This window comes from Haemorhous mexicanus, chromosome 4 (assembly GCF_027477595.1).
Source record: "Haemorhous mexicanus isolate bHaeMex1 chromosome 4, bHaeMex1.pri, whole genome shotgun sequence".
NCBI classification, from domain to species: Eukaryota; Metazoa; Chordata; class Aves; order Passeriformes; family Fringillidae; genus Haemorhous; species Haemorhous mexicanus.
The window spans coordinates 20,247,386-20,261,355 of NC_082344.1; the positions used below are offsets into that span (position 1 = coordinate 20,247,386).

Genomic DNA, 13,970 nt, shown 5'->3' on the forward strand with positions numbered 1-13,970 from the left:
ATGTGACAAGTTTCTGTATTGCTCTCAGTGACTTTTACTGCACAAAGACTAAAATTAAGGGGTTTTCTTGGGATATTATTTGCACTGCCTCTGGAAATAGTGCCTCAGTTGTCAATTATGATAAGATCTCTCTCCTGCTTTCTTGCTAGTTCCATTTTGCTGTGTGGAGAAACAAACCCAGTGCTATCGCTCTCACCAGCCGGGGAATTTATTAGCAAACCACTGGGCTCCCTCTGCCTCAGGATGTCTGTTGCCTGACTGCTATTTTTGCCATTTTAGACAACAGCTGTGGCTGGCAAACTGTGAGGAAATGCAAAATGCCAATTCTGTTTCCAAGCATCACAAGAGAAAGTGCTGATACTCACCAAACTATTCCCTGAGCCCCGGAGCCAATAGGTTTCAAGTTCTGGTAGCGTTTGAGGACTGTGAAGGTCGAGTCACCTACTTCCACACTGTAGAACTGGTTGTCAACTTTGCTTTTGCTCATGTTGTAATGTTTGGCAATATATGACACATCCACTTGTTTCCCAAATCCCTGTCGTACAGAAGAAGGGAAGGGGAGAGAAAAGGTAAAAACAGAGAAACCAAGGCTGGTAAAGCACTAGAATACTGATAAAGCACTGTCAGCCTAATTTTTCAATATAAATTCTTGTCATTTTCATAAAGACTGTGTCAAAACTTCTTTCATCCAGGAAGTCACCACAAAAAGGCACTGATTAAAGAAAACCAGTGAATTCTCCAGCTGATGTCTGTGACACAGTCACTGCCAACTACTGGTCTCTGCCTGCCATCACTCCTGCCTCATGACTACTGGATTATGTGCTCGTGCTGATTCTGCCCTCATTTGTTTTGCAATTAATTTAAAATAAGATGACTTTCATCGGTGTGGAACTGGGACAAGAGATCCAGGAATCAGGCCCTTCATTATGGATCGGACAGAGCAAGAAAATGTATTCCCATGAGTGCTGAAACTTTCTCTGAGCACCTGATAAAGGCCTTGAGAACCTTTCAGAAGGGGTTGCAAAATAAACAGAGCAGTTAATGAGACAAGCTGTGACCCAACATGGCTCAGTATCATGGAGATTCATACAGAAGCTCCAGAGGTCTTCAAGAGTTCTGGGTTCCTAAGGATAGGAGGGAGAGTTGCTCTCATGACTTAACAAATGCAGCAAACAGCAATTTTCATGACACAAACCCGAGCACTGTAGCTAGCACAGCACAGCAGTGCTCCTCCCCAAAACTGTAAAATTAAAACCCAATAATTTTTACAAGACTTAAAAAAGCCTCCCTCAATTTTGTAAAATTACCATGCAGCAAGTTACATTATAACCTCTTTATGACTACTGCTGAGCTCAGTTCCCTATGGACTACAGAGCAAATTTATAGTAATTTGAGATAAAAATCAGAATTAAGTGCTTGTAATTTAGGATTCTATAGTACGTGATGCTGAGTACAGGATTCAAAAGCTCAACATATTACAAGAGATCTGATCTAAAAGAGTTGACAGTTCAGTTATGGAAGTCAAGACATGCCCAAATGCCTTCCATAAAGCAAACCCAAAAACCAGCTATGCTTCTGTCTATGCTTTTTTTTCAGTGCTCCCAAACACAGCTTATAAATTTTCTTATTTGCTCTCTTATAAATTTCCTTCCCCCAAAAAATCTGAATGATCAAATGCATTATGTGTTTATGGACAACTAAGTTGAAATTTGATGGAGCTGGGAAAAAAGTAAAGTTGACTTTGATTACATTACTCATTCAGTTAAAAAGGACATCTTTTTAGTGGTCCAAAATTCTGGCCATTAAAAACAGATTACTGACCTTGCAAAGAACTTGGATTTTAGGGTCTGCCTTGGAAAAATTGTTATTATTTTTCTGTCCATTATCTGACTGGAAGGCCCTTTGGCATTGGACAGCATCATCCTAAACAGCTCATTTAGAGACTTTGAAACATTTTAATAAATGCAGCTCTTCACTCAAACACAAAGTCTCATCTCAGAAAAACAAGTGGTAACTTTACATTAACTTGTTCATCAAACATTGTCGGGGGGAGAGCAGGAGAGGCCTTGCCCTAACACAAAAAGTGAGATTTATGGACATCGACACAGTGCTAAATTGAAGCTTCCAGAGAGTGAAATGATTCCAAAAGAGGTTTGAATTTCTCTCATTGGAAGACAAACAGGCTGCATCTGAATTCACACTGTGTAGCCTCAGTCTTAAAATGTCTTCCATTCTGTGAAGGGAGATGCATAAATTTGGCTATTCAGCTCAGGCATTCATACCAGACCTGAAATTGGGAGGGTTTTTGGTTTTTTTTAATAACATGCTCCTGATTGACAGGAATTTCACAACTCCCTCTGGCTAGACAAGCACATTTGGAACGTGTTTTTCCTGATGTCATTATCAGAACAATGCAGGACACATTCAGCATTAACACCCATTACTCTAAAACCAATGTTTATATATAAAGTGTCAGCATAAAAATTGCATTCCTGAGTGAGCCTGACTCATATCCAGCTCCTCTGGAAGTACAGACAGAGTGAATTTTTAAAACAAATTGGATGACTGTGTTAAGGCTTGGATGAGCCATGCCTGCCACAACTTGTTAGTGTCCTCACTCCCAAGCTACCTGACAGCTCCTTGTGTGGCATGGAGCTACATAGGAGCACATATTTTATCACTCTAAGTCTAGAATAAAAATTGCTTGCATTTGAGTTAGCCTGACCATGTGAACTACTAGCCTCGGGAAACTCAAGCTGCGTACAGCGGGGTTCCTGAACTGCTGCGGTTCCAGCAGCTGGCTCTTTTAAATGCTGAAATGTCTTAAAAATCAATTAAAACAGCTGAGAAGAATCACTCTGTAGTACCTCAGTTATAGAGGTAATTAACATATCCAATTGCTTCAGTCAACAGCAATTAAAGTTGTGGACCCAGAAGACCGCAACTGGTAAGAAAGCGCAAATGTCCTGACGAGGAGCTCTCCTCTGCACAACACAGACCATTCCAATGACAATCTGCTCCTAACAGTGCATAAGAGGGAAAGGTAAAGACTGTTTCATTTTTTATGGAATCATTTTTTCTTTTTAGATTAGTATCTTTTTCCCTACTTAAAAATTTGTGCCCCATAAGGTCCTTGATAGAAAACAAACACCAAGCATTACTTGGAAAAATTCAAGGCAGGCTGATTTAGTTTGAAGTTTACATCAAGCAGAATGCTTCCTCTGAATGACAAAACTTTCAGCTTTGTGGACAGGCCAAGGTCTAAGTTGCCTCCTCACTCTGAACCAACTCTAAACTGCTAAAAACTACAAAAAAACCCCTACTCTATATTTTCCAATTTTTACCAAGGCCAACACAAGCAAAACAAAAAGCACAGTAAGGTTACTAATGTCCAATGCACTGCTTATTTCCATAACAACAGGAGATGAATGATATAACTATCCTTGTCATGATGCTGACTTAAACCAAATCCCTAAGTCAATGAATTAACAGCCTTATTGGATTAATCACATTTGATCAGATCCCCAAGCCAAGCTGACACATAATCAAGAACCCTCTCTGGTTGATTCAACAGCCACTTCCTATTGAGGACAAGGAAATGGCAGTTTTGTTTCACTCCAAAATTAAGATAAAACATCTTTTCCCTTTAGCAAGGAAATTCATACTCTTTTCAGAGCATGCCAATGTTAGTTTTTGTTTCAAACCCTGATGAAAAGGTTTTTCTCCCAATCTTCAAATTCACAATCTTAAAGAAGCCTACACACTACATTTTGCTCTTTCCTCTAACATCCTCAGTGCTCATTTAAACCCCTTCCAGAAGCCTTGGTGTTGTTACAGATATTGATATTCCCCCAGACGCCCCTCTGTACACCACTGAGCTATTTCACATTCAGGTTTTACTGCACAGTGCTTACAAATCCTGTACAGGCAGCTTAAGTTAAAGCTTTGATTATGGGGCATCAGAAGGGAACCCAGAGCTAGGAATTTCCAGTATACACCCTTCTCTAGAGGCACCTGACCATAAACTCCTTCCAAATGTGGTTGAGGCTAACACAGTAAGAAACCAGGAATTAGCACTTCATTAAGAAATAGATGGGGTAAGGAAGCTTATAGATACACATTGCAATCAAGATATCACAGTAAAAATGTATAGGTCTCATATAGTAAAGTGAATTCCAATGAGTTAATACATTTTCAGGTGAACTTCAAATGAACTTTGGCAAGCTACAATACTGAGGCCCCTGAACAACAGGAAACATTGAAGTTGTGAAACTTTGAACAAAACGCATCTAAGTTCCTCAGACCTCTGTGTAAGATGAAAAATTATTCCTCAGAGACAGAGCACGCATGGAAATGCCATTTGTTCTCAGTTTCCATAAACATTTGGACAATTAAATTACATTACTTCAACACTGACAGCAACTTAGCTTTCATTTTATACGTACAAAAATGCATGAACCATTACTTTCTCCTTTCATTACCTAATTGAAAACTTCTAGTGCACACACACACATTCCCCAATGCCATTCTCTTTCCTTCATACTGAGAAATTTAAGAGTAAGAGAAGTGAAAGCTTCTCAGCCCTGAAAACATAACTATCCTTGTTAGCTAACTTGAGCACATAGCCATATTTGCAATGATGTTTGCTTAGTAACCTTACAAGTGAGAAAGAGAAAAGAAAATAAACTGTCAGGACTCAAGCATCTGAGATGAAGGAAAAAGATACTCTCACCATTGCTAATTGCTTAGAGAGCATGTATTTTGCTTTCAAAGGACAAGTATTTAAAAACTCAGTGGAACTCAACTCACTGCCTCACACAGAGCTTGAAACTGCATTCTTTTCCTTTCTTTCAGAGTACAGAGAGCAAGAGAGTTAAAAAGCCCAATAGAAATAAAATTGTGTTATTTTCTACATTGTAAGGTGAATTGCTTTCTGATATCCCATTTTATTTGTCCATTTCTATCCTACAAAATAACTATACTTATCATATTTTACTGACAGACCCTTGTTTCTGAACACTATTCCCTCTATTATTGACGAGACTAAAATACAGCAATGTCTTGCAGCTCAGCATCTCATACATTTCAGCTTTTATAAATACAAACCATGCTAGCAGCAATTTAAGGCAAATTGCTCTCCCTTGCATCTCGAAGACAGTGAGCACTGTCACAGATTCTGCTGGCAGCATCAGCAGAGGGGAAACTTTTCCTCAGCATTCATTTCCTTCCCTGTCTGCCCACAGAAATCCTGGCAGGAACAGCCATTCAAGGGTGCCATGATGCAAGGCTTCTGATATCAATTATAGCCCTCCAGGTGTGTGTAAAGGCAGGTGAGTGAAACAATCAGAGGGAAGACTGAGAGGCTGACTCCCAGCTGGCACGGAGCTCAGAGATGAGCAAGATGAAGCAGAGAGGATGCTCTGAGCCAGACACCATGATGGCTCCCCAGCAGCCCCCACATCTGCACAAAGAATCTGGCGTGGACCACAGCACATTCCGGAGGTGGATGCCTTTGGATCCCTCAGGATATCTTAAAGCTACAAGTTAACCTTGAAAGTCATATGCTGAGGTTGAACAGACCAACATTCAAGAGTCTGGTAAAACCCTCAGGCTTCTGGCCAGCTCTACAAACATGCACAGAGGCAAGCCCTGCTCACCTGGGTGCATCTGCTTAGCCAGCAGCACTATGAATTTAATGGCTGTCCTCCCACTTGCACAGCTCTAATTCTCACAGAAGTTTCAAGTGCCAGAATTCTGGCATGAACATGAATTTGCTGAGCCCTCTGCTTCGAATTTCATGGTCACAGGTTTTGCTGTGTAAATTTGAATGGCCACAGAAGCTGTCACTTGGGAAATACAGAGTGTCTTTGCAGAGAAAGATCTACCATTTTGTTTTAAATTGTGTATTCTATACATGACACATTTATGGCAGTAATTTTATCTATTTTTTTCTCTCCATAAAGCCAGACTTCTCACTTCTTCTGGCTCTCCCTGAGCTCAAAAGTCCATAAACAATGATCCAACCTCCTGCACAGGGTTTCACCTTGTGTGTGTGTGGTTGGATGTAATATTACAGATTTTGGTCATACCAGCCATATCACACCACAGTTCTCCATTCTTCCACCTCATTCCCCTCCTGTGAGGCTTGTATTAGTCACCCAGTCTTCCTGATTTTAGTGTGTTTTGAGTGGGATTTTAAAGCTAATTTCTGGCCTTTTAATCTCTCTCCAGCTGCCCTGCCCCCCAGACAGGGGGCTTTCTGCACTTAACCTTTTAAGGAGACAACAGACCCCTGCAAACAACTCAGCCTTGACTGATCAGTGATTGATCTTTTTACATTTGCTTTATTCATTCTATTTCAACACACCATATTAAAGCATTTTATTAAATGTAGTACAATGTTTCTAAGTGCTGGTTGGGTTTGGGGTTTTTTTGATTGGTTTTTGTTTGTTGGGTTTTTTTAGGTTGGGGTTTTTTTTTAACAGTTGTTTTTTATTTGTTTGTTTAACCACTCTGTCCTTGTTCAGCCTCTTCTGAGATACCAAAAACCTATCAGCTTACCTAGCTCTTACCTAGTTCTGATTACATACAAAGCAGCAAGTCTGCCTTCTCCTTTTCAATTGTATCTACTCAAAACACTATTTACTTATTCTTCTCTTGTCCTCCACATGTTCACTGAGTTCTCAGTACTTTTAATTCCTTCCTTCCTACAGATACCAAATTTTCATAGCTCATTTCTAACTGTGGTATCTTGTATTGCTCAGAAGTTACTGTGTCCCAGAGGTGTGGCCCTCATTTCAGGCCAGATTCCTACAAATGAGCAATCTAAGAGTATCTGCACAAGAAAACACTACTTCAAATGATTGCTCCTCCCCCTGATGCCTGAAGAGTTCAATGCTGACACTCAGGTGACATCCAGGTCTGGCCATCACACCAAAGAAGCTTGAAAGGACTGATCAAGAAACACTGAAAGAAAAGGTTCTTTGAGACTGAGGTTTCTTTATGGAGAGGAACTAAATCAGTGATCCAAATGCAAAATTTAGCCAAAGATACAGGAGAGAAAGTAGATTTCTCAATAGAACTATATAATTACAGTATGTGATGTAAAGAAAATAGCTAATGGAAGGATTCTCCCTTTTACAAATAAAGAATGTATGGAGATAAATAATCACACCTTTAGCTAGAAATAGACAGCTCTTGACCCTATGAAGTATCATTTTATTCATAGAAATCTAACACATTGATTGTGGGTAACTTTTGAATACCAACTATCTCCCCTTGGATAGAAGGCATAATCATAGGACACACTACATTCAGAATTGTATTCTAAGTAAAGGTATCCTATACATCTACAGCTTAGGGAACATTTAAATTGACAGGCTATACATGTCTTGATATTCATTTTAAAAAAAGATACTGAAAGACTAAATGGAGAAAAATATGGATGAAGAAGTCAGTATTCTTTTGGAATTATTAGAGAGTTAATATGTTAGTATTAAAATTTAATGTCCTGTTCTACTCATGACACACTACTCTGCATTACCTTGTGTAGGGTCCTACAGATAAAAGCTTGTTGGTGATACCAGCCTTACAGAAGTGCAATGAAATTCTATAGGCCTTCTTTTCCTACTTTTCTATTTTGATAGAAAAGTAGATGTCTTTTTCCTCAGCCTTGAAAAAGGTGTCTGTTTCAGAGCATGAATTGGCTACCCATGCCCAGTAATTCCAGACCTGGATGTTTTTACACTGCAAACAGGGTGAAGGGGTGGGGAGGTACATACCTACCCTACTTATGCTGCTGAGTATTTCTCAGGAAGGGCAGTTCTTTTTTCTTTAAGCTGGAAATTCTTAAAATTCTATTCCTACTGAATTAGCATTTCATTGTCCAAAACTGGTATGCTCAGTGACATAAGCTCTATGTCAAAGATAAAAGCCTCTAATTATGAATATGTCACTTGCCTTCAGAGCACATAAAGCTATGCCTTTTAGGCCACAAATACATGTTACAAGAAAAATACACCGCCGGTACTAAAAATAATCGGGTTCTTCTCAATATTGGAGCTTTAAGGAAGGCACTTAGGCACAAACACTTTGGAGAAAGTCTGCAGTGAGGCATAAATTTCAAATGGAAGCAGGAATAAGAACAGAATAAACAATATTACCACCTGGACACTATTCCTAGTCTCTAAATAAAGATCTGGATGCTTGTACCAAGGACAGAGATATAACCCCCATCCCACTCTAAACAATACAAATGAACAGCACCCAAGACAGGCCTTAATGCAAGCAGACACTTAATTTAGAGACTGTTCTTGCACATAGTTACAGCTGTTATTTGGATCAGAGCCTATCTTTATGGAGAGAATAAATTAACATGAAGCTTAAATCAGTTTTATCCTCAAGAGAATCGATCTGAAGGTCTGAAGACCTTGAAAAGGTGTCTGTGTGGTAAGTGCTTGCAGGGTGGAATTCTGTTCCCTACTATGCCAGGATAGTATCTTTTTTTATGTATTTAGTGGATGACACCATTCTGGGTACGTGCTGCAGCCGTCAAATAGGAATTAATCTCACTTGGTGATAAAAATGCCTCCAAAATGGTCTAAGTAAAAAGGAGAGGAGAGCTATGCAAAAAAACCTCTATTCAGCACAGTGAAAGTATTTTTTGTCAATAACACTTTTCTCATACAATCTGAGAAAAAAAAATTGCAATTTTGCAATTTTTTTTTTTTTTGAAGCAAACTCTGTCAAAACATTACAAAAATACTACATTTGACAAAGTTGCCAGTGGAAGAATTAAGCCAGTTAAACACATGCACATGAATAAAATAGAAAGGACAGTTAAGCAGATTATCAAACTGAATAGCCAAGACCCATGCCAGAGCTGATGATTCTTAAGTCCAGATTCAACCTTCTCAGCAAAATTAATATTTAGTGTGCCTAAGTTAAAAAACATAAAGCAAACTTTCTAACACTTGTCACTGTCTCATGTTAAACGCTTTCACACAAGTAACAGCACTTTCCTTTTCTACAAATTGTGCTTTCACTTGGACTCCACACATAATATAAAAGAAAAAATTAGTGTTTATCATAAATTCATCTAGGAATTCATTCTAAGAATGCAGCATTGTTTTCCACTTCAAAAAGTGAAGAATGTCCCTAATATCTCTCCAGTTATTTAGATTACTGATGTCCCATCTCACAAAAAAACCTTCAAACTATGAAGAGACAGAATTCAAGCACAAAACGTTGTTCAGAAGTGAGCAGAAAAAGTCATCTTTCATTCACAAGGGAAAATTACGCACAGAGATTTGCGACTAAATATGTTAACTAAATTAACCAAGAAAACCAAAAACTGGATAAATCAAAAAGTTTTTTCTTTTCATCAGAGATTTAGTTTCAGCTTTGTGGGCTTCCATACATTGTGACCAAACCATTTCAAGGGTGATGTAGAAACACAGCATTGGCTTTAGTGCAGCCTCATGGCTCCAGGACCTCAATAGCACATGGTGTTCAATGGGAGACAAGACAAAGACCACAATTTTAATTACACTTCCTTCATTTCCAGTATAGGTAAACAGAAAATTAGTCATAGGCTACAATGTAAAAGGCTCTGTCTCAGAAGAACAGAGATTAAGATAAAATAGTTTCAATTTGCAGTTTTTCTGTTTGAATACTGTGCCATTATTTTCCACTAAAAAAACCTCAGAATATTAACTGATAGTTTATCAAAAAAAAAAAAATCAAAAATCACTAAGAACAAATTACAAAATAAACTTGAGGGCAAATAGAAAAGTAATTCTTTGTGATGCATTTCTCTATTTTTTTTAATTTATTCTCATTTTTATAACCAGTTACTTGCAGTAAGCTGCTGAAACTCACTTCTATTGTTCTCTTATTATAGCATGTATTGCAAAAATGAAGTACAAGTATATACTGTACCTTGTTTTACCTGTAAGGAACACACACCTGACAAAAGGCAATCTTCACATCCAGAGTAGGTTCACCACAATAATACAAGAAATGGCGGCTCATAAATACCTGCAATTAAAGAAAAGTAGACATAGAATTCTTGTCTGGCTGCTGATGTGCAAGTATAATGCAGCTCTAGCTTCATTTGGATTATAAACCAACCTGATTTGTTACCCAGCTTGTCAAAACCAGAAATGTTGAAACACTGAACTGTAAAAATGCTTAAAATTCTGTCCAATGCCTGTCAAGGTTATGGCCCCAAATATGACTTGGTTACATCTGGAAAACTTTACAGTAATTGGTGCCATTAATTATAAGTTTATCATGTCACTTGCATATTGCTACACCAAAAATAAAAACAACAAAATGAGGTCAATAATGCTCTAAACAATGTGGGAATAGGAGACACTTCCTATTATGGGGAAAAAAAAGTCCTAAATTGACAAGTATTAGAAAAGTTACAGAAGTGGAAAGACTAGCTACATCACTGTGAAAATTCATCTACTTTGTGAGCATCCCATATAGTTCTGGTTCTGGTCTCAACATTCTATGACTAGAAAAGCTACAGAAAAGGGCAGTAAGAAGGGTCCAAAGCACAATGACTTTTTTTTTTTTTAGCCTAGAAAAGAACTGTCTGAGCAGAAATATGCTGGAGATACATAAAATTAGTGGCACACTGGAAAATGAAAAGGAAAACAGCCTTCCATTTTTTTTTCCAAATTAAAAATAAAAAATGGCACCAAGTTATGTTATCAGAGTTAGAATCAACAATAGGAAATAATTCTTCATACACTGTTTCACCACAGTGAAATTCTGTGTCTTAAGTTGCTGTGGAAGCCAGAAGTCAACATAAGAACTAATATGATTAGGCAAATTCACATAAGAAGAAATCTGCTGAAGGCCATTAACCTCGGAAATATCACCCCTGACTCAAGACACCCCTGAGTCACAGTCTGCCACTCCATGCTCAGCCTATTTCTGGATTTCCTAGTCATCTGATACTGGCCCAGGGAGCCATAGGCAAGACTAGACAGGCCTCCCTGTGCACCCCATCACAGCTGTTTTAATTTAGTACCACAGCACCACATCCAGCTCTGCCTAGCCAGTCCTGTCCTAGCTGCATTCTAGCATGCACATCAGTGACAAACACCTCCAGCAATGTTGTCAGGCTGGGATAGACAGCTACGTCACCAGACTTTGGAGCACATTGATTCTTCTGCATGACTCCAAAAAACCACAAACAACCCAGCCAAACACACAAAACAACAACAAAAACCTGTTAACAGTACAATGAAAAAACTAGCAACTTCCAGCTAAAATTAGATACGCTATATAGAACTTAATGATTTTCTGTTCAATATAAGCTCATTGTAAAGACTTAAAAATGAAAACAAAACAACCGTCCAACCATCACTCCATAAAGACAAAGCTATGATTCTGAAACACTATGTAGCTCCTTATGGCACTTGTCTTCAGTACGAACTAACTTCAAGTGTAAATGGCACTAAATGGGACAACACTTAATTTGGAGTAATTTCAACTCACACCAACTGATCAGGAGTAAAGAAACTACAAGAAAGTATTCCCCAATACTTGCCAACTTCAATGCACCATGTGCTCCCACATGTGTTTAATTTTTAATGAATGAATATGTGAATAATCCTGTTATGAAAGCAAGTTTATGACCTTTTCTGCATCACATTACAGTTTCTGAAATTGCTGTCTCACTGCCCACTGAGTCATTACCAGAGTCTCATATTCCACAGAGGGTTTCTAACAGTTTATATTAAAACAAAAAAGAAGAAAAGAAGCTTTTTAAAAAAAAATAGGAAGGAAAAAAGGCTTTTAACATTAGTCATATTGCCAATGATTTCTGGAAAGCCAGCAGGTAATTACACTGTCATGCTGCAGATATACTCCCTGGCTGTATGCACTACATTGCTATAATAATCAGTGAGTGAAATGTCAATAGCTATGACACACCATGTTCAAGACAGAGCTTAATGGTGGAAAGTGAAGAAAGGAAGGGAAGAAAATTGGGGGAATTTGATTTCTCCCTGAATTTGCTGTGAGGGTCTATTGAGAAGATATACTTGATATTATGCATGCATTCCAAGTCAAACCCTGCTCCTCAGCTGTCCACAGGAATTACTGTGACTGTTAATAGTCACCCTGGGCAGAACAATGGACTGCTGAGTTTTATGAACTGGAATACACTCTAGAATTTATGATGTTGTCCTTGTGGGCAGTCAATGCTTATAAAATAATAGAAGTATGTTATGTTTTAATGGCCTAGATCAATACTCATATTCCTCTGTACATGAGATACACCAAATGAATCATTATGGAGCTGAGTTCCTCCAGTTATACAACAGGAACGAACGCCACCTTTCCATGGCACAGAAAGGTGTACCCAGGACAAAACAGATTTGAATTCATGTTCTAAAATGTTTATTGAATTCATACAAGGTTCCCTTCAGTGCCCTGTAAGTGATCCCACGTGTTTGTAACTTCTAATTCCTTCAGGCAGAAAACAGATTCGTACTCAGCTGCGCAGATCTCCTTGATCACGTCTCCTCTGGTGCGAGCTGACACCACATCACTAGAGATGTTTAAGAAGTGTCAGAATAAAGAACTGGCCTGATGCTGAGATAATTGTGTTACAACATAAAGCAATTATAAAACAAGAAGCTACTGAGACAAACATCATCACTCACCAACAACTGGAGCTTTACGTGAGAGCATAAGCATCCAATATTTCTTTACCCCACCTCTGGCACTTTACCTTTTCAAAACTGAGTGAAATGTGCCAAGGGGCGGAGAACTGGGAGAACAGAATATTGCTGATAGAATAAAATGCTCTAGGAAGCCAGAGACTTCTGTAGCATTACAGGGAGAAAACTTGTCTGTGGAACAGCAAAGCCACAACTGGACCCCAAATCTTCATTACGATCAAGGCATCTGTATGCCAGAAGCCACAAAAACATACAAGACTCAGCAGGAAACACATGACATACTTTCAGACAAAACAAAACAAGGAGGCACTAAAATCAGGAAGAGGAAACCAGCCATGAAGGCAAGATAAAGAAAATCCTGAAAATCCTCTGAGCTGTACAGTGGCACAGCCCCCAAGGGAACTGCTGGATGGACCCACTGAGGCTTGGCCTCTACCCAGCCTGCTGCTTTCCCATCCTCTTCTTCACTCCACTCTTCCTTCCTTATGGAAAGCTGTTCTTCAAAACAGAATGTGGACTAAAGACATGCCCAAATTTCAGGCATGAACTTCTCCTTACCTGCAGCACTCCTATCAAATCTTCCTTTTCTGTACAAGGACTTTTTAGGGCTTTTTTTACTTTTCATAATGGTTATCTCTCTCTCCAGGGGTCAGGAGGATTATCTAATCATAATTCAAACAGCTCTATGAAGACTGAAAGGATTAAATCAGTACTATTAGTATAATTACCGAGAACAGAGAAAAACCATGAGAACAGTTAAAACAGACCAGAAAACCAACAGTAGCTGTAGTTCTCAAGTAGAGCCTCCTGCAGTAAACCTTTCTACTCGTTCTTGAAATCTTTCCTCACCCTCAGTGCTGTATGATATTGGTACCCAGGGAGTGTCTGGGCAATTTGGTCCAGTCAGATTAAATCTTTTGGCTTAGGAGTGTTGTTTTCTACCCAAGCTGCCTTACCCTTCACATAAGTGGCTCCTGGATCATGGACAGGGAGACTGTGCTTGCCTTAAGCCCAACAGATGCAAACCTCCAGTCTGAGGAGCCTGGGCTATTGCCCTGCTGGCCCAAGGAGAGCCTAAGCACTTGAACTCACCATGTTGAGCTCCTTTATGTGGAAAAAGCATCACAGTCACTTTCTTTTGAGAAAATACCTTCACCATCTCTGCATTCCCATCAACAGGTAAGTCCCTCATGCCCAATGGACAGTGCCTCAGCCTGACACAGTATATTTAAAGCCTTTTGTGAAAGGTCAGAAGGCCAGTGTTGA

General features: G+C 39.0%; 1 protein-coding gene across 4 annotated transcripts in view; it reads right to left on the minus strand.

The window, feature by feature from the left end:
- Positions 1 to 13,970, minus strand: part of MAPK10 (mitogen-activated protein kinase 10) — a 145,591-nt gene that overhangs the window by 68,840 nt on the left and 62,781 nt on the right. For 3 of the 4 annotated variants that reach the window (XM_059844009.1, XM_059844010.1, XM_059844013.1), the window contains 2 exons: positions 9,967 to 10,038; positions 366 to 535 (listed from right to left, as the gene is read on the minus strand). In XM_059844009.1, the coding sequence (XP_059699992.1) occupies positions 366 to 535; positions 9,967 to 10,032 (236 nt within the window). In that variant the 5' untranslated portion in view covers positions 10,033 to 10,038. Of the gene's footprint in view, positions 1 to 365; positions 536 to 9,939; positions 10,039 to 13,970 lie in introns of all 4 variants that reach the window. The other variant, XM_059844011.1, reaches the window with a different exon arrangement.